Raw genomic sequence first — 21,364 nt, 5'->3', positions numbered from 1 at the left:
CTTCTCCACCAGCCCGCCTGCTTTTCTAACTTCTCTGCCAGCCCGCTCTCCTTCCTTCTTCCCTGGCCCCGCCTCCGCTCCTCCCTTCTCCCTCGGCCCGCCTTCTCTGCCAGCCCGCCTGCTTTTCCCTTCTCCCCCGGCCCCGCCTCCGCTCCTCCCTTCTCCCCCGGCCCCGCCTCCGCTCCTCCCTTCTCCCTCGGCCCGCCTTCTCTGCCAGCCCGCCTGCTTTTCCCTTCTCCCCCGGCCCCGCCTCCGCTCCTCCCTTCTCCCCCGGCCCACCTTCTCTGCCAGCCCGCCTGTTTTTCCCTTCTCCCCCGGCCCCGCCTCTGCTCCTCCCTTCTCCCCTGGCCCCGCCTCTGCTCCTCCCTTCTCCCCCGGCCCCGCCCCTTCTCCCCCGGCCCCGCCTGCTCAACTTCCTTCTCCCCCAGCCCCGCCTCCGCTTCACCCCCCCTCACCCCCACCCCCCGGCTTGCTTGCTTCTCTGCAGCTTTGCTCCCTTCTGCAGCTCTTGGCTTCTTTCTACGCTGTCGCGATATGCAAATTAGCCGCCATCTTTGTTTTGATAATTTGCATATTCGTCCTGATTGGTTGGTGGGCTTGGCTTGGCTGGTGGGCGTGGCTTGGGCGTGGCGAAGGTGCGGTCAATTTGCATATTTGTCTATTATTAGATTAGATGACTGAATAAAGAATGAGTCAATAATGAGCACTATGCTCAATCATTGACGTTAGATGATAAGAATATGTAGAGAGTTCTGAAATAAGATTGGCGTTTCTCTTCTCCGGAGTTCTGTTGCTAACCCTTAACCCATGCAGCTAAGGAAATAGTTTTAACCGCTGCCTGCTAACGCCTGGCACATAGTAAATGCCTAACAAACACTTGTCAAAACCATCAGTGAGGATCCTTTTATGTATCCTACTCTGGCTTGGTGTACTGTGCTGCCTACATCTTGCTTTAGGGTGCCTATTAGTTAACTGAGTTAATATTAGTAAGTTTTTCAAAAGAGTATTTGGCACATTGTAAGCATAATTAAATAACAACAAACAAACAAAATATTACTCACTTAAAGTTTACTATTAAAGGCTGAGTCTTTGATACTTGGTTCTACGGAAGGCCTGGCTTTTCCCAATATGTGCTGCAGGATACTGTCTGCTAATTTTCTTGTTAACCTGGGGGATGAATGTGGGATGTTTCTGGTCACTCTATATCCAGCTTGAATCCTCTACTTTGCATCTGGATTTTCATTTCCATTTATGTTCTCTCTGTGGCAATGAATGGAATGTTTTCGATCCCCTTTGTCAGGATAAGTCATTTCAGCTTAAAGAGGTCACCCACACAGCACAGCGCCAGGCTCCCATTAAACCTCTCCTCGGAGCAGCAGTTCAGAGGGCTCTTGGTGAGTCATTCCACGCCCATATCCTGTGAGCTGCGCAGGGGCCGAGAGTCCAGCACTGAGAGTACATTCAATACTGAAGAACTCAACCCACTTTCCTGAATTTATTCCCCCAAAATGTCGCTTTCTGAAAAAGGGACAGCACAAGCAGAGCAAAGAATGGGTCAAAACTAGAGCAAAGTCCGGTTTTCTTCTTCCCTGCCATTTTCCTTTTGCAGCGTATCTAAAAGCTGAGAGTGTCAAACAAGGAAGGTAGGAGGGCTCGCTGTCACCAGCTGCTGGTAAGTACACTGAGCATAAGTCCTAAAGTACCTGGAATAATTGGTGGGTGGGGCTAAATTAAACAACTAAACTATATATTCCCATTCTTTCATTTTTAAACAAACAAACAAAATGAGGGACGCTGCTGAATTTAATGCTGCTGTACAGCTGTACAGGTGTCTAGCAGCTATATAAAGGCCTTGTGTTGTATTGGGAAGAACGGTACAATTAGAGGTCTTCTCACTAACATTCCCTTGATAGCAATCACAGTTTACTGTAACCCTTGTCTTATCAGTGGTCTTCCTTTTTCTTAGGAAACTTTGTTCCTAACTCAGCGTCCTTATCTCTGAGCCAGACCCTCTGCTGGGGTGGTATGTCCTATGACTTTCCCTCCAGAATGTCAGACCAACTTGGCTGCTAAATTTCTTTCTGGGTTGCTCTTCCCAGATTCCTCTACTTCTCTTCATTCAAAATAAAGTAAATTATTCACCTAAGATCATTCTGTAACCCCTCCGCCCCCCAAAAGAAAGGGGGCTTAAAATGGCTTTCCCAAAGACGGCCTAGATTTTCACTTATGTCTAAACCCTGACATGGAAGAGATTCGTGTAGCAAATGCAATTTTGTAAGAAGAGATGAGAACCTCCCCTTGAGCCCTACTCACGACACACCCAGGAGGGCATGGCCATGGCTTCTACTGCCATTAAGGGAGAAGGGCATGCAGATGTGGAGAGATGTATGGAAACCACTATCTCAAAGGCTTTAGCTTTCAGGCTTTACCTGCATTTTATCATCTTGGTGAAACATTTCTGAGTAAGAGGCAGAAAGAAAGACAAGCTAAAGGAGACAGGGAAATTGGGTTCCGTTAACTACAAAATTGTGGCTTTGAGATTTTTACTTTTCTTCTTTCCTTTCACTGAAGAGGACAAAGAAATGTGCATTAAGAGGAAAGCCTAGTCCAGGAGTAATGGACTTAAATCTCCTACAACTCTCATCTTCCCTGTTGATGTGGTTGAGGAAAAGGGCTGCTGGAGGTGGAGGTGGGGGTAGGGGTTGTGGAGGAGTAGAGCAGTGCAAAGAGAGAAACAGAAGGTGAAGGGACAGAGGAGTTTAAGAGGAGGGAAAGAACAGAGCAAGTAAAGGGAGAGAGGAGAGAGGGCAGGAGTCAAGGGGAGACAGTCCTGCCTCATCTAAAACACAATTAAAGCTTTGAAAATAGAACCATGCAGGAGACACTTAAGAAAGGTACAAAGTTCTCTTAATACATGGGGTGAATGAGGAGAAGAGGAGCTAAGAACAAGGGGTGTGGAAGACAGAAGAGAGAGGAAGGAGAGGGCCAAACCTCACTTCCTAATCATTCTGCCTGAGGTGCTGGAAGTACTTCTTTATAAAGTGTGAAGTTTTAACTGAATCCAAATTCCTGGCATTGGAAACAGTGCCAGGGGCTGCTCATGAGAAACAAAATCTCTTCTTCCTAAAATGAAGAAAATTCTGTTTTTCTGTGTGGCCTCCTCTATCTTGAATAGCCTAGACTCTTCTCCTATTCATTTACTGGATGGCACTGTAATAACGCAAAAGAAGAAGCCAGGCCTGACCTACAGTTTCACAACATCTGTCAGAAGACCGCTAATCCCAGACAACGGCCCAATCTGCAAGTGTTGTGCCCAGGAACCACACATCCATAGCCACCCTCTTCACCATAAAGTTGTGCAGAATGTCTCAGGGAGATGATAGGGTTGAAAAGTGCTGCAATGTATATTTTCCCAACCCTGGAGGGGTGGAGGGGAAAGAGGTATCTATAATAATAAAAGCGTAATATGCTAATTAGACTGAACAGCCGAACGACCTTCCAGACGTCACTCCGGATGTCCTTCTGGATAAAGCCGCAGCAGCGGGGGCTGAGGCAGAGGTGGTTAGGGGAGATCAGGCAGGCAGGCAAGTGGTTAGGGTGATCAGGCAGGCGAGTGGTTAGGGGCAATCAGGCAGGCAGGTGAGTGGTTAGGGGTGATCAGGCAGGCAGGCAGAGTGGTTGGAGGCGGTCAGGCAGGCAGGCAGGCGAGTGGTTAGGAGCCAGCAGTCCCGGATTGTGAGAGGGATGTCTGACTGCTGGTTTAGGCCTGGTCCCACAGGGATCCCTGCGGGATCAGGTCAAAACCAGCAGTCAGACATTCCTCGAGGGGTCCCAGATTGCGAGAGGGTACAGGCTGAGCTAAGGGACCACCACCCCACAAATTTCATGCACTGGGCCTCTAGTATTTAATAAATGGTGCTGCCATTATTGACAACTGCTTTAAGAAAACAAAGCTAGACCCCTATCTCACTCCATATACAAAAATAAATCCCAAGTGATTTAAATGTAAAGAAAAAAATGAAAATTTAGAATTTGGGGTTATTTTAGAATTGGGAAGACCTTCTTCAATAAGATTAAAAAACCTAGAAGCCATTTTAAAAAGATAGGCATATTTGACTAAACATTCCAACATCTTGTATAAAAATATCACAAAGAATAGGGATACTCATTGGTGTCAATGACTTGTTAGATAATTCCACTTACTGAATTCAGGCAAAATTAATCATTGGAAATGACATCCTTGGATCTGATGCCCTGACATTAAGTCTAGAGTAAAATATTATGGAACACTATCCACATGCTCCATGCTTCCCTGCACTGCCTGGGTCTGGCCACCTATCTCTGGGTCTCTCACCCTTTAATTTTCATGGTTGGCCACAAATACTGTTAGGGAACTCAGCACATATATCTCCCAGTCCATATTTTCAGACTCCCAAAATTGTTTGGGATACAATGAGAACACATGTGTGCGTGAGTTATTAGTGTCCTGAAGAAGGAGGGGGGGGTCAGGAGCAAGTCTATCTCAAGCCAGAAGTATATGCCCTCAAAATAGTTAGGATAATATTATAACATTGTATGTTTTTACTAAGAATACATTTATTGATTTATAAAGTATATAAACACTTTATGAAAATATCCTTTATAAGAAGAATAAGGGAACAAGTAAAAATGAAAAAACACCACATAAAAATTATGTCTGATTCCCCTCCTTCATTTCAGAAGTGAGAGAAATGATAGATACAGTCAACCTTGCAAACTGATTCCTTCAAGTTTTTCGGTGTTTTTTATATATATAAAATGGCATCAATTGCTGAAAGCATTATGACCTTTGTTATGCTACATACACTGATACAAAATGTGAATAGTACAAAGTTCACTATATATAAGGTTTTAATATATTACATTTGTTTCTACATAAACAGACTATAAATATATGTGCCATAGCATGTTTTAGTCATGGTTCCCAGCATCTCACACTATGGTACCAAACGAAAAATACATTTTGTTTTTTTAAAAGGAAACAACAAGGGAAAAAAACAGTAGAAATAGCTTTACATGTTAAAAGTCTACACAATACAATAGGTGGTGTTATAACTTTGGCTATAAAATAATTTTGAGATCTGACTAATAATAATTCAGAGAGTAAACAAACCAAATCAGCGTTGACTAGGGTGTAGAGGTCAAATTACTGAAACACTGACTAGTCGGGGTGAACGGGAGGGGGATGGCACAGGAGGCGAGAGGAACAGAAGGGTAAACTCCTTTCTGAGGCCTTGACACCACAGCTTGACACTGAACCTGCTGCATTCAGGCTCAGGCATATCACGCCGGGACAGATATGTGGGTATTCATCCAGAAGAAACCCGAAGCTGGTTTGTACAGTCAGAATTCTTCAACACGACAGGGGGCCTCTTCCGAATGTCCTTTCTTTGTGGTGTCTGAATAAAGGATCAGCCTGGGAGACAAGGAGCCAGAGCTGCATCATTTCCTTCCTGGGGCTTGGCCAAGAGACACGTAAGAGTCCGGAAGGAACTCTCATTAGGAGGCGGAAACAGCACAAGGAACTCTCATTTAGCCCAACTGGGACGATCACGCAAACTTCTAAAACCAGCAAGTTCGTCTGAAGCCTTTACATTCCCTTGCAGACCCGATGCTCACCTCCACCAGAGCCAACACAATGCATTTGCAGGCTCCAGTAGGCTCTCCAAGCAAGCCGACATCTTCCTTTCTATCAGTCCAAACCCCACATGTAAGTCTTGGCTCAGGACCTACATCCTAAACAAAGCTTCTCAGATGGCCTCAACCCTAACGGTCTGTCCCATCTTCAACACCAAACTTCCACTGCCTGGATCAGCTCCTGTTTTACAGAGGTGTCGGCTCCCCGGGTATTGCTACTTCTTGGAGGACGAAGCCATTTCTTGAACTTCTCCTGTTATAACCTCTGGGGAGACCCTCAACAGGGAGCATCATACATGCTTTTTAAATGAATGAGAAAGAGAATAGGGTCAACACTGGGAGAAGACACAACACATTCTTGGGTCACAGGCATCTTGTCAGGAAATGCCTAGGGGCTGGCTCCCTGCAGTCTGAGGTCCTTTTTTTAAAAAAATGAAAATCAAATGTGGCTACTTCCTGGTGGTGGAAAGAACAACACTTGAAAATCTGAGCAGCACCTCGCATGTGATTTCCAGGAGTAGGGGGGTTTGGGCGCCTCCTTTTAAACAGGAGGAGCGCTCAGTGCGGTCCCAGAGTCGGGCTGGAGAGTCTGGGCTGCACTGCCAGCCTGCGGTCCAATCTCCATCAGCTTTAAAAGTTCTGCCTCCTCGCTGGAGTACACGGTGGTGTCCGTGTCATCTGAGTGATACCCAGACTGGTAGCCACTGGTCTGGTTGGAGCCTTCAGATGCCACGGATTCCTTGCTTTTGCTGGGCATCAGTCCACTGTGGGGAAAAATGGCAACTGCATAAGTTGGCAGAGAGAAGGCAGTTCTTTGGCTTCTTACCCAAACCCCACTACCAACTCTATGTGGGCTGTAATCTCCCTGGAGACACCAGCCCCTATCTCTCCCACTTGTTCATCAACCTATCGGCTTTACTCAGACATTGTCTATTTTCAGTGCTAGCATGAATTTGTCCTTGCAGATAAGTCCTCTTATTCAGGTCCGAATCTTTCAAGCCTGAGATGAGATGAAAGGCAGTTCTCCTGACTTATGCAAAGGCTCCAACCAATGGAGCATTTTTATGGCCTTGTGGAGTGACAGGTTTGTATACAGTGATAGGAGCCAAAGGGACTCTTCATGATATAAAAGGAAATTGGGATGTTCTGAAAGTCCACTTGTGCTTTCCCCACATTGTCAACTAGGGGATTACAAGGCATGTGTATGGTGTCAATAGAGTTCTTGAGCAGCATTAAACTTTAATAACTTGAAGTGTGTGTGTGTGTGTGTGTGTGTGTGTGTGTGTGTGTGTGTGTGCAATCAAGCCAGACATGTCAGAAACTGCTTTTTCACTCATCAAAATCACATTCTTTGGAAGGACTGAGGACCTGGATCACTCAGCAGCAAGAAGAGAATGTTTTCAATGGTGTGGAATCATGACAGATGATAATTATGTCAAAGCTGAGACGTGTAGGCTGTATTGACCTAAAACGTCAAGATTTACATTTCTCAAGGCATTCTAAGATGTGGGTTTTCCCCCTCAATAACTGCTTTACCAAGTTATTCATGTTAAAATTTGCAAAATGGATTTTATTAGCTCCGTCGTATAAGGCTTAAAAGTTATTTCAAATCACTAGAAATGCAATTTTTTTCTCTCAATCCAACCCCAATAAAATAAGTTTAGTGTCTCAAGCAATGGCATGGTAACTGGCACATAGTCATTGCTGAATAAATATATTTTGAATCAGTGAATAAAACATGATTGGCCCTCCCAATTTCTTACCTTGGCCTTAAGGCAAACAAAATAGCACAATTGCACATTTTAATGTGTGTGGTTTTTTCAACATGAACATCACTCAATAACCCAGGGGTGTTCCCATTTTATACAACAGATTATAAGTAGCTAAAAATCTTCTCTATTCTTTCTTAGAACGAACCCACTAGCAAATAAATAACTACTCTGCAGCCTATTATTCTTTTAAATACAGATTTTCATTTATTTGTTAGGCACATCTATTTAAAACAACTACAAGTTCCTAGGGAACTACATGGAGAAATAAATATTCAAAACTAAAGTTAATATTTTTCCCGCAATTATGTAGGCAAACTCAGCTAATAATATTTAAGTATCTTAAACAAATTGATATTATCTTATTTATATGTCACACTTCTTAAGAACAGATGCAACATTTATATACAGGTTTGAAAATTCTTCAGAGTCCACAAAGATTTTAATAATGGCCTCTTTGTTATTTAGCCAGTACCAGACAAATCTTCTAAAAATCCTTTAATTTATTTCAAATTCTTTTTTAGACTTACCACTTATTTCAATTGTTTTATTTGTTTAAATTCTTTATTATTTAGGTTGATGCAAATTTGCCCAACCAACAAAGACACAAAACACGAAAACTCTGCACCTACATTGAAAGTTCTAAGCTCCTGCCTACAACTCCTGTTGAAATCTGTCATTTCTATTTGGCTGAACCTTACCTAAAAGACGGAGCTAATTTGTTTCTGTCTTCCAAGGTTTTCAGCTCTTCTGATGCAAGAACCATACCACTGTCCGTTTGGTTGTCCTTGTTAAAAGACAATGAGATGGCACAGTTGATTGAGTGTGTACACTGACCTACTACTTAATTAAACCGATTTCTTAACCCATTTATCAGAAAACATGTTCCAATGTTCTGCAGAGGGAGCTAAAGGTGTCATAGCCAGAAACTCTGCAAGATGAAAGAGGGAGCAACTGCATCCTAGAAGTAGACCCAGACGGGGAAAAGGAGAAGAATTTAGGAAGAAGAAGCTGCGGGGCCCCTTTCCATCCCTCTTTTTCAGTGATACCATTTACATTTGAGTGTAACTCGGCATGAAGGTAGAATATCTTGAACCTTGAGCCAGGAGCTTTACTTATAGAAAAAGCAAGGGGGCCTAAGTTTCATTCCAGTAGTGACCCCATGACACAGACCCTCAAGGAAAGCCTTATAATGAGCCTCCAAGACTCTCATCCTTAGGCTAATATTTATTTAGCTAATGTTTCGTCCTCTGTATTATTTCTAGGGCTATTTTTAAAAGATGTACTTACATCTGGGATTACTTTTATTTCTGGTTCTTCCAATGGGATGTCTTCAAATGTTTTTACACTCACAGGCCGGCTCTTTCGCTTACTGTTCTGCAGATACTGACTGCAAAAGAACAAATATTTATATTTTAGTGGTGGTATATTTGGCTGCAGATACCATAAGTGATACCTAAGTTCATTATCTTTCAACCACAAGTTTAACAGTGACCTTCAAAACATCCTTTGGAAAAGAAAAAACAAAACATCTTTCTCTGCTAGCACACATTGCAGGCTTAATTTCCTGTGAAAGTCCATTTAAAAGTATAATCTAACTGAAGGGCCTAGATGAGCCCCTGTTCCTTTGAATCATACTTCTGAGGTCCAGGGCTGGACTAAAGACAACAACAGCAAATTAAGTGATCAACTGCCTTCTGCTTGGCTTCCTCATTGCATGCAACTGCTCCACTGAGTTCTCGCCGTATCACGGAGTGTTTCACAGCTTCCTGACCACGTCCTAGATAATGTCTACAGAGCAAATGTCCAATGGAAGATGAGTAAGGGAAACACCTTCAGACATCACTATGGGATGCTGAGCCCAGCAGGATCTGAAGATAATCACCTCTGTCTACATATAATAGCAGCTTCGTGTGTAGACAGGGGTGGGCTGAGTCTCACTGAGCCCTATTTCCAGCCCTCAGAGTTGGTGGTCTTAGGAAAGGGCAGTGTGGTTCAGAGTCACGAGATATTTTGTCTTTTTCAAAGTCTACACAAACTTGGGAAAGTCATAAATATTCCTATGCCTCTGTTGCTTCATCTTTAAAATGTATTGGCCATTGCCTTCCCTCCATCAATCAGAAAGATGAGTAAGGAGGATGAATGAGGTGGTAAATAATGGTATATGGTAAGTGTTCTTAGAAAGAATGATGTTCTGTCAACCAAAGCTTCTTTTCCTCCTGTGTATTCAAAAGGGTGCCAGTTTCCCTCAGGAGCCCAAAGACTGGGACATGTCAGACAACATCTCCTGTGTCCAGGGGTTGTTGCTTCCCTGCCTTGTGACTTTGGGTGAGTCTGAGCCATCTGGTTAAAACCACTGACAGCCTGAGTGGAGAACAGGAGAGTCCTTTTCACAGAGAGGGACAACAAATTCACTCTTCACTCTTTTCCCAGCGTGCTTTCCACCACAGGCCACCTTCTGGGTGTACTAACTTGTGTTTCCTTATGTTTTCTGTGAATGAGTGGAGTGAGGACTCACTTGGGCCAAAGGAAGAGACTTGAAACCAAGTCTCCCTCTCCTGCCCCAGGAGGCTGGTTCTTCCTCCCACAGAGAGGAGCCAACGAAGTTCACAGTGACCTTCTCACTCAGGAAACTCCACAAGAAACAAGACACAATATACATGGAGACAGAAAAAGCCCCCTTCTCCTAAGTTCAGTCCCTAAAAGGGACAGTTGCTAAAAACTATTGGAAGCATAGTCAACCACTCATTCACTCACTCATTCAGGAATCCCTTCATGTGCCAGGCACTGTGCTAAATGCTCCTCAACCATTGCCACGTGGCATCTTCACAAACGGCACCTCTCTCTAGGGTTGAGGAGGGTAAGACCAGACCCAGTGAGACCAATGAGGGGGCACTTCCACTGATCTGGGAGAAAGAAGAGAAGCCTGCCTCAAGAAAGGTGATGCTTACAGGATTTGGAGAAGTGGACAGATTCAAGAGATAGTCAGGATATAGAATCAACTAAAATTGGTGACCCTGGGCAATCATGCAGCGTCCTTAGAAAGGGCAGCTCCTTGACTTCTAAGCCCAGTAACTCCAAAGGTCGATGGCCCTTCACAGTTAGAAAGTCATTTTCATGGATATTGCTGCATCTGCTCCTCCCAAAACTACAAAATAGGTTGTGTGAGTGTGAGTGTGTGTGTGTGTGTGTATGCGTGTGTGTGTTATTTCCCATGTGGAGATGAGGCAGCTAAGACACAGGGAGGAAATGGCTAGAACTGGGATTCACACTTTGGTATTAGACACTAAAGCCCAGGCAGGTGTTGTTTTTTGTTGTTGTTGTTTTTGTTGTTGGCTTTGTTTTGTTTTGTTTTGTTTTGTTTTACCCTGCTCTATGTTAACTCCCTTGGAAAAGTATCAGGAAGGAAAAAGAAGAAGAGAGCAGTGCACATGATTGTTCAAGTTTTCATTAAGCACTTAGTATGTGCACCGTGCTGCTCTCTCCCATGTGTGGCCAGACTGTGTGATGAGACTTGGTGGGGAGAAGGGGTCTGTGGGGTATAAGATAGACAAAAGATGGAAAAAAAAGACAGTTTTGCTTCGAGCTGTCTAAAATCAGAGCCAAATTCAGAAACCTCTAGCTAGCAGACTGTCCCAAGCATCAATCTTCAAGGAACATTTAGTCATCACCAGCAATTAACCAAAATGAAGAAGATGCTGTGTGCCAAAACCTTCTTCTGTGAGAGAACTGAAAAGAAATCTTTGATAAGCTGCTTGGAGTGGGACGTGAAACTACCAGGGGAAATGATGGAGCAACCGCAGATGGTCCCCAAACTGCCTTCAAAGAAAGATGAGTGCAATTAATACGTGTTTTCTTGCAAGAAGCATGCGAACTCGGGGCCAGAGCTGATCCGCAGGGGAAACGAGAGACAAAGCTAAGTCTAGACACCGGTGGTCCTTCCTCCCCACCCTTCCCCCACACACCTCTTAGCCTCTCTCTAAATAAATGCTGAACACATATTTTTAACCAGGCAGCAAATCATGAGGTTGGCTCCCACAGTGATGCCTCTGTCCAGCTCTATTTATAATGCAATGGAATTGAAAAGTAGAGGGAGGAAGCAAGTGAGAAAGACTCCTCAGCTTTTCTACTTGACTGGAAATTTGGGAGAGGAGGAAACAAGTCCGCTGAGAGGTACCCCAGCCTCGGCTCTCTCTCCCCAGGGAAGCAGAACCACAAAACGAAGTGTGCCGTGTGCAGATGCCTCCATTCCGCCTTTCTTTGAACCCAGATGATTAAAATGTGACCGTGGAGTCTTATTTTTTGTAAAAGGAGAAAAGGTGGAGGCGGTTGGGAGGGCATGCAGACAAAAGATTCCAATTTCCATTTTATTTTTCAAATTATGGCTGGATAAAAGAGAAACTGAACTGGAAAGACCAATTCAAAAATCACAGGCAGAAAATAGAAGCCAGGCCTGCGCTTGGAGTGTGATGTCACATTTGTCCGCGCTTCTGGGGATAAATGTTAGCAGCCCTGTCTCCCATCCTGCACTGCGTTTGGCACTTCCATTACACAAAGATGACTTCATCCGCTCTCAGCACCATGTGCAAAGTGCCCACGCGAGCCAAGATGCTGCCGACTTGGTCCTCACTCCCCCCGGTCACAGAAAACCTAAGGAACAGACCTCAGGATCAAATGGCTTTCTGATCCACGAGAAGGCAATAGTGTTGCGGGAATAATTACCACACCAGGAAGCCAGCTGAACTTGAACAAGGACTTTTTTTTTTTAACTCAGGAGTGGAACTGTAGGCATTCATTCCGTTGCTCATTCTCTCTGAGAGCCCCTCTTTGGTGAGGGAGAAAGCGGCACTGAGTTCGATATCAGAGAAACTGGATTCACCCTGGGGATGTGATTTTAAGCAGATCACATAAGAACTATAATTTATGGAGTGCTCCCTAAGTGCCAGTGTATTCCCTTGGAAATACGTGATATCGATAATTCTCAAAACAATCATTTTCGAGCACCAGGGATCTGGCCTCAGTCACAGTGAAGATCTGCCCCAGGGCACACAGCTGCTAAGGGGCTGACCTGGGTGTCCAAGCCACTTCTATCTGGATCTTGAATCACAATATTGTATTCCCCCCAGGTAATCCCTCTGAGCCTCACGTTCAATATCTACATCAAAAAAGGTAACAGTTTCGCCCTAACCGGTTTGGCTCAGTGGATAGAGCGTCGGCCTGCAGACTGAAAGGTCCCAGGTTTGATTCCAGTCAAGGGCATGTACCTTAGTTGCAGGCACATCCCCAGTAGGAGGTGTGCAAGAGGCAACCGATCGATGTTTCTAACTCTCTATCCCTCTTCCTTCCTCTCTGTAAAAAATCAATAAAATATATTTAAAAAAAGAAAAAGGTAACAGTTTCTACCTTGCCTAACGCTGAGAGTTATCATGTGTGCAAAATCTGATAACATAAGGAAAAGCTGTTTGAAAAATGCCAAAAGTTCTTGACAAAAAGGAATAGGCAGTTCACTTGTTGGCCTCCAATCACTCTGAGCTTTCCTCTCTCTCAACAGAGTTTCCACTGCCCAGGGCAATTCCACAGCACAAACTGTCCAGGTGCCTCCTCATCTTCTATGTGGCAACCTGGCCAAGGGCCTCAGGGCCTGTGTCCCCCCCTGTAGCCCCAGCACAACACCAGGGCAGCTTGGGCCCATGCTGTCAGGGGGTCCAGTTGTAGGAGGAAAACACCCAAAGTGGTGCGAGAAGAAACAAAGCAAAGGGAAGGAGTCCTGGGCTTAGTAAAAGGCAATTTTCATATCAGAATGTAGAAAACCATACCAACGTTTTCCTCAGGCACAGGTGCTGGGAGACAGAAAAAAGAAAGCTGCCTTCGGAGCCCCTTTACAAATCAGGGCAGGACTGCAGTGCACGTGTTTTAAATAAGCCCAGAAGTCTCGTTATGCAAATAAAACCCTGAAAATCAGACTTGGGAGGGGTTTCTGAAGACGTGCTGTCCAGTCTAATTCAGGGCACATCCCCCTGGCACACTGCATCCTAGCCCCAGAGGCATAAGTGTGTTTTCATATATGCACAGAACTCCTCCTTCCTGCATCTTTCCTGAGCCATTTAATTCACATTAATAAAAGAGTACATGGGGATAATTTAAGTACAGATGTCTTTGTAAAATTGCTCTCTCTTTCTGGAGATTAACAAACTGTGGCATTCCAGCTATTTGCAGCTGCAGGGCTTACAATTCTGAAAGGAAGAGCTACGGCAGCAATGTGGGCTACAGATGGGCGGAAACACACCTACCCGGGCCCTCTTTAAGGAGCACTTCTCTTTCTATTAGCCTCAGGGCTACGGCTTAATGTGGAAGTGGCACGCAGCAGCTTTATGAAATGTCTTCCTCCCACCCCCTCCCCAAGGTGACCTTGAAGCACCCCCCTCCCCCCATATACAGGGGAGGTTGGCCATATATAGTACCTGATTCCTGCTGTGTTGTCATAATGGAATTTGGGGTCACACGCTTCCTCTTCCTCCATACAGGAAACAGGTGAGGTGGGTAGAGAGAGTCCAGAATCCTCTTCCATGCTCAAAGTCTCCGATATCGGAAGGACAATGTAGTCTTTGCCATCCTGAAACAATAAACACAGAGTGCTATTGTTATGGCTGCAGTCCTCCAAGGGCCTTTTCATGAAAAAACAAAGGCCGAGGGAGCTTCTTGGTTATGGGGTATGATGCCTTCATGTCGGAAATGTAAACCTTTAAGACAACATTGAAAATTCCTTGTCAAAACAAAAGGGCACTTGAAAGGGATGTGCACATGAAAGTATATGCAAGGAGCTCATGAATAAGCTGATGGGTAAGGGGACGCAGAGCACTGTGGCCACAGTGAAGGCCAGGCAGGCTGTGGGCACAGATGCAGCAACAGAACACGCAGGGCCTCGCAGAGCTGAGAAATCATTTGTTCACAAAGCCCTACCCACACAGGCCAGGACCTTTAAAGGGCATGTCGTCCAATTTTAGCCTCTACATTCCAAGGCAATGGAAAAACTGATCGCGGTTTAGAGAAAAGCAATAAATGTGCGGGAAAACAGGTCTTCTAAAAACAAAGGTCGCCCAATTTAACATTATTTCATCAAAAGAAAGAAATAAAGGGCAAGATGATACCTTTAAATGGTTGGAAGGGTTATGATAAAAACAGATTTGACCCATCGTCCCCCAGCTGTTCAAAAGAAAAGCAGGAGGAAATTGGCTTCCATTCACTGTAGTAAGAGGTGTTGACTGGAGATTAACTTTCTAGTGGTAAAGGCTACAAGTCTAAAATCCTCCTATGGAAGTTATGGGGGTCTCGGGTTTTCACTGGGGAAAAATAAAGCCATGTGTTTTTGCCTGCAGAATATATTAAAAATTCCTTGAAATTCCATCCATTGTTGATATTCTTTACATCAACTTTACAAATTTGTTGTTGTTGTTGTTACTTTAGAAGAGCATCTGAAGGCTTAAAAAGATGCATTGGTAGGAATAAGAGTGGTCTTCTCCCAGGATATGAATTAGGACTAGAAGCTAAAAAGAATATAGCTTCTTATTCAGTGGCTGAGAATATAGCATGGTGGCCATGATAAGGTCTAGGCAGTAGAGAAGTCCTGGACACCAAAGTACTCTTTACAGAAGTTCATTGGATGGAGGTCACAAACCTGCTGAGCATTAGCCTGTAACAGATTTCCCAAATGTTCCACCAGCTCTGAAAACGTGGGTCTCTGATTGGGCTCCCCATGCCAGCAGTCAAGCATGGTCTGGTACCTAGAGAAGCAAAACACTGATGTCATTAACTGCCTCTTTCCTCCTGATCTGATGCTGAAAATAAGCACTTGAATGAGTAAACAGTTACAAAAAGTCTACCAGGAGCCAAGATGCTCAATAGGGATACATAAGACACTTGGTGCTCCCCTATACTTGGAGCATCGCATGTGTACAGAAAGGAAAATTACAGATTAAGATATAATTTAAAAAAAAACAACTAATAGAATGGTATAGATATCATGCTGTCATTTCAAGAAGAAGAGATAGCTTTGTGCTTGAGATTTTCAAGGAAGGACTACAAGAAAGAAGTAGGACACAAACTGGGCCAGGAAGGAGGTGCAGATATTGCACGTCTTCTAGGCAGGGAGAATTTGTGAGCAAAGAAGGAGAATCAGAGGATACTTTTAAAGTCTTACATTTCTGGTGTGGTATAATCAGGGGCCCTCATTCTAGTGCCTTCTTTCAATCGCCTACAAAATTCCTCATCAATCTTTACTCCAGGATATGGAGAAGCACCTGGAATAAAACAGGAATGGGATGTTTGTTATTTGATTTTCTCAGATAGAAAGCCCCGAACCTGCTTCTTGAACATACTGATCACCTATATATTTTTCCTTTCTTTTTTTTTAAGAGATTTTACAACACAAAGCTTGCGAGTCAGTTTCACCCAATAAAGGTTGAATACAAGACAGGGAAAGGTGATTGCAGGCCACTGATTTATCATTTTATTTGGAGCCTGGATGGAAAGACCAAGAGAAGTGACTTACCTAAGGAAAATATTTCCCAGAGCAAGACACCAAAAGACCACACGTCACTCTGAATTGTGTACACTCTGTCAAAAATGGTTTCTGGGGCCATCCATTTCAAAGGGAGGCGTGCCTAAGCAGGTAGAAGACAAGGAATCAGATTCCAACTTAGCAAGTGTCTAAAAGGAAAAACACTTCCTTTATTCCTGAACACAGGTCCTGAAGTTTGCAAAGAGGAGTTTGAATTCTGCAAATTAAGAGGTCACTGGGTTCATCTTTGAAACTTACATCTCCTTTTCTGACATAATCAGGGTCTTTGTAAATATCCCGGGCCAAGCCAAAGTCACAGATTTTAACCACGTTCTTCTCCGACAAGAGGATATTCCGTGCCGCCAGGTCCCTGTGGATACACTGCAAAAAGAATCGTGTGTGCTTTAGGTCTCAGCACAGCTGATCTTTTCTACATCTGTTGTGACCTCATGCTTTAAAAAAACACACACACACACACAAAAAACACACAACCTACATCAGAAAACCAACTGATTAACAAGCACCGGGTTAATATCTTTTATCAACACTTCAGGGGAAAAGTCTGAGGTTCGTTGAGACGCACATCTGCTTATTCCATAAACAGCCCCAGACTTTGGAGTTAAATAATTAAGTTATAGTATGATGAGGGAGTCATAAATAGACTTCTCTTGGACACAATTAAGAATGTGTTTCTGGTCACATCCACACATCCCTTTTGCCCGGCTCCATGTACAGTTGAAACATGTTATTCTAAGGGACGCCCAGAATGGGGTTTATTTTGAATGAATGCACGGAAACCAGAAACAAGGGGCTCTCACTGGTTTGGTGCCTTTGTTGGTTTCCCCATTCCATATGTAACTGAAGCTGGACTGGCGCTGATAAACAGTTCCCAGTGGGGCTCATCCTGTTTTCAAAGTGTAGGGTTATCATAAAGGTCTACAAAAGCATCGTCAGCTTCTCACTAGCCAGGTTGATTCTCTGGTGCACTGAAAAGGAAAACCAACTCTCCTCGGCTTTCCTTTTATTCTTTTCCTCTCCCGTTTCTCCCGTCTCTATATCTCCCCACTTCATCTAACTTCCTACTACTGAGAAGCTTTAGCTCCACCTGGTCGAGTTGTGAGAGAATCAGAGTCAAGGGGAACATTTTTAAATGAATAAAAGGCTTAGATGCAAATTCTTGGGCCAGTGCAGAAGTGTTACCGGCCACCCTGCACCTCACACCTAACGTCAGTGTAGTACTTCCCTCTGAATGAGGCATATTTAAAAGCACATCATCTAGCAAGACTGAGCAACAGGAGATTCAAAAAAACAGACAGCCCTCCCTACTTTCTTTCCAACCTAAGAGCGTCCTTTTTTAGCCCAGCAACCAAGTGATATCCAATAAATCACTGGGTAGATAGATGCAAGGGAAGCTAAGGGATCTCCCTCCTCCCCATTCCCTGCCCAGTCCCTGAAAGGAGCCCTGACTAAATGGCAGGCTCTGGCCTTAAAAAAGTAATTTTTAAAAATCAGAAGGGCAAAGGGCCTTCGTCTTTGGGAAAATCCTGTAAGACCCGGCTTCTCTCCCTTCCCTGTGGGAGGGAAGACAAGAGCTCCCCTCAGATATATCTGAGATCCTGAAGCTCTGAAAGTAGTCATGACCTTTAAATTTCAGAAAAATAAGTGGATTAGGAAGTTTACTCTAATTTAGAAAAAACAAAAAGCAAATAAACAAACCAAAAAACCCAAAACTTAGTCTTTCTTCTCCCAGGAGGCTGCTGCAGCAAATGCATTTTGCCAACCAACAATTTTTCTTGACACTTAATTTGAACTTTTTTTGTGTGTAATGTCAAACCAGCTATTGTACCTTGTTTCCAGAGAGGTGACTGCAGCCAACCTTGCTCCCTCCCTGGTGTTTACAACTTTTGGAATATTTGTAACTTGTCACGTCCCCACCTCCGCCTTTGTTTGGCCTACTTTTCTAATTTTAGCTCTTTTAATCTCTCTCATCTGAAGCCTGTCCTTCCTGGTTTCTAATTATACTACTAACAAATACTTTTTTGATGGATGGTGATGGATGTAAAATAAATTAAAAATAAACATATCTGCAAGGCTCAGTCCCTCACCTCTTCCAGGTCATTGCTCAAATGTCATATACATATAAAGCCTTCCTTGGCCACTTTGTTTAAAACTGATGTACACAAACATAAGAGCATGTGCACACAAATATGCCACTCCTACACACTCCATACCCTTCCCACTTATTCTTCCCCATAGCACTTACTCCCATCTGACTTCCTATGTATTTTACCTGTTGATATTTACTGTTTGCTCCACCCGTGAGAATGCAAACTCCATGAAGCTAGGAAGTTTTGCCTACTTGTTCAGACAGTATCCTTAGTGCTTAGAAGACTGCTTGCACTTTGGAGATGCTCAATAATCAGAGGCTCAAAAATCACATAAATTAATTTCGTAAAATCTCTATATCCCCTTAAAAAGCAAAAAAAAAAAAAGGGGGGGGGGGGGCTGCGCAATAGAGTCTCTTAATAGTCCCAGGAGTAGTGAATGAATTACAGTCCCAAACAAACACCATGCCTGGCACTGGAGGTCTTACTTCCAAATCTATGAACTGAAGAGGCACTCTGTTTCCCCTTGAGCTGTCTTACCTTCCGAGATGCCAAAAACTCCATGCCCTTAGCCACTTGGAAGCTGTAACAGATGAGGTGCTCCAAGGTCAGGAAGTTCTTGTACAGATCTTCAGAAACTGTCAGAAGGTGCAGGAGACAGAGGTCAGTATTTCCACCAGAAGCTATTTGTTTATACGTTTGTTAGAGGAATCTTCATTTCATAACTTGGGAGTTAAATTTCGGGAAATATAAGAAGAAAGAAATTGCCTCTTTCTTCTATAAATTTGCTGAATACCAGTATTATTAGCCTTCATCATACCCCTTAGCAAAAATAGTTTTTCCATTTCAGCCAAATTGAGCCAGCAAATCCAGGAGACAGAATAGAGGTGAAATTGGCACAGATAACAGGGTGAAAGAGGACTTTTTCAAAGTACTGTTCTAAACTGTTGTTTTTTTCATGTACCCAGAGGGGTAAACAATAGTTTTATATCAAGAACTCTAAAAATAAAACAACAATATTCAGGGTCACTGAATCTTTTCTCTCCAGGCTTTGTCCTGGGACAAAGAACAAAGGTCAAATTATAATCTACAACGGATAACTAAAAATACCAGAAATATATTGACTTCTCTCACTTTCAATATGAGAAAGTGCTGTAAACACAATAAACCTGGCCTACAAGGATGCTTTCTTCCTTCAAGGATATGAATGAAAGATGATAGGAACGTGAAGACAAAGGACAAATTTACGTAAATTGGTGGTATTTACATCCGTGCAACTGGTACAAATAAACACTAAGACATTAATGGGTGTTTCAACATCTCTTAACTTTCATCAGATAAGATAAGACATGGCTACTTTCCTGGAGACAATTACCAAAGTAAATGCAAAGTCAACTGTAATAACCTTGTAAGCATTAAAAGGGCTTCAAACCATTTTCTCAATGACTTTTTACACTTAGACCCAGAGAGCTGTCTGTGAATAATTAGTGAAAATCCTTCATTTTCCAAATGAAGACATGGAGGGAGAATCCTACACTCTTTCTACTCCAACTTACTACCTCAATCCTTTGGGTTTCCATCTCACTGGCTACCATGTTGTGAGAGAGGATAGGGCAGAGATGGCTCCACTCAGGGTGGGTCCAGTTACATGAGGTCTAGACAACCTTCCCATACTCTTCTAGACCACCTTCCAGCCTCACACTGCCTGCTAGGCTTCTAAGGGAAAGAAGTTGGATTTCAGTACTACCTATGGCCTCAGGTCAAGGGAAATAGTGAGCGTCTCCCACTATTTCATGAGTAGATTACTTAGAGCTCATGCCCCAAGAGGAGGCAGATGTCAGGAAGCCCTATCTCTACATCCATGGAGCTCCCTCTGCTCCTTCTGAGGGAAGAAGATATATGGTGTATCCTGGAGTCAGAAGAAGTCCTGGAAGTGCAGCTGGGAACACAGCACCACTCAGAAAGAGCCCTACGATATCCTAGGAAGCATAACTGGATAAAGAAAGGTGTATTTACCAAGACTCCTCTGAGGAAGTCTGGATGAAAGGAAGACTTGATAAGTCAGGTAGGGTGGCGTAGAAACAACAGATGGCCCCTACACTGCCTTGGAGAAGGTTGGGTATAACTAGCTGAACTTCTGCTGTGCTGGTGAAGTAATCAGTGTGGGGCTGAACTGCTTTGGGCAACAGGGAGGCTCCTCAGCCACCAGAGAGCCTCCTTTGCCCTTCTACAACATAGCTCTGAGTCTCTCCTGCCAATATTTTAAGGGCATTGGTTTGACAGTTGCCCACTGCTTAGTGCTCCTGGGGATTGAGATTTCTCAGGCTAGCCAGGCTTTGTCTTACAGCCTAGCCTGCTGCTTATTTAGACTTCCACACTTCACCTTTGGGAGATTAACTGGAGCCAGTCTAGAAATTCAAATATTAGGTAGTATTGGACTTTTCCCTTGGCAAAATTTCTCGTTACACCCTGTCACCTTGTCTGTTCTTACAAGAGCATGAGTGAAGTGTGGAGAAAGCAATGGCTGGTACCTTCCTCCTCCTCCACATCACTGAGGGATTTCTCCTCAACAAATCCAGAGCTGGCTGAGCTCTGGCTGCTGGTGATACTGTCCAAGCGGCGTTTAGGATCCATGGTTATTTCCCCAACGTATTCTTTTCCTGGACGGTATCGTGTCCCTTTGGTCTGTAAAAAAACACACACACACATGAACAAACTCCTTGACTACAAAAGGGATCTCTAAAATGTCGTAAGCTTTGGAAACAATTATAACTATTAAAAAGCAGACCAGAATGACATCAATGTCAAGATTATGAAGTCTCCAGGCTAAAATTTTAGACAAGTGTTCTATATAATAGATTTTCTTCCACAAAGTCTAGCCCTTCTTTTTAGCTCACAGAGCTAAATGCCTTATTTCAAGTTTCACTCAGACACACTTCTAATATTAGAGTGCTCTTTACAGGGGGATTTCCACTCACCAGGGTCCAATAGGGGAGGAGAGAGACTAATCCAGAGCTGGCCCTATCTGTAATTACGCCCACCTTGTCCCCTCCTCAGGCCCCATCTATAACGGGTCAGTAGATTAAAGTCACAAAAATAAAACACGAGAAGATTACAGCCCCCAGAAGGTAAAGGAGGAGGTTACAACACCCAAGAGGCAATTCAAGAAGATTCCCCACAAGTTTTTCACAGAATTTTAACCAAAAAAATTGAATCTGTACCACTCTGAATTTTCCTCCCTTTTACAATGCAGCCAG

General features: G+C 43.7%; 1 protein-coding gene across 1 annotated transcript in view; it reads right to left on the bottom strand.

Moving 5' to 3' along the window:
* Window positions 1-4,571: 4,571 nt before the first annotated feature.
* KDR (kinase insert domain receptor) overlaps window positions 4,572-21,364 on the bottom strand; it is a 43,752-nt gene continuing 26,959 nt past the window's right edge. The window contains exons 21-30 of the mRNA XM_079784160.1: window positions 20,639-20,792; window positions 18,648-18,745; window positions 16,261-16,383; window positions 15,994-16,105; window positions 15,643-15,742; window positions 15,121-15,226; window positions 13,907-14,058; window positions 8,736-8,835; window positions 8,147-8,232; window positions 4,572-6,440 (exon numbers count right to left, since the gene is read on the bottom strand). Coding sequence (XP_079640286.1) covers window positions 6,218-6,440; window positions 8,147-8,232; window positions 8,736-8,835; window positions 13,907-14,058; window positions 15,121-15,226; window positions 15,643-15,742; window positions 15,994-16,105; window positions 16,261-16,383; window positions 18,648-18,745; window positions 20,639-20,792 — 1,254 coding nt within the window. The 3' untranslated portion in view covers window positions 4,572-6,217. The remainder of the gene's footprint in view (window positions 6,441-8,146; window positions 8,233-8,735; window positions 8,836-13,906; window positions 14,059-15,120; window positions 15,227-15,642; window positions 15,743-15,993; window positions 16,106-16,260; window positions 16,384-18,647; window positions 18,746-20,638; window positions 20,793-21,364) is intronic.

The sequence above is a fragment of the Cnephaeus nilssonii genome (genome assembly GCF_951640355.1).
Source record: "Cnephaeus nilssonii genome assembly, chromosome: 1".
In the NCBI taxonomy this organism is placed as follows: Eukaryota; Metazoa; Chordata; class Mammalia; order Chiroptera; family Vespertilionidae; genus Cnephaeus; species Cnephaeus nilssonii.
This window is presented reverse-complemented; position numbering and strand designations above follow the sequence as displayed.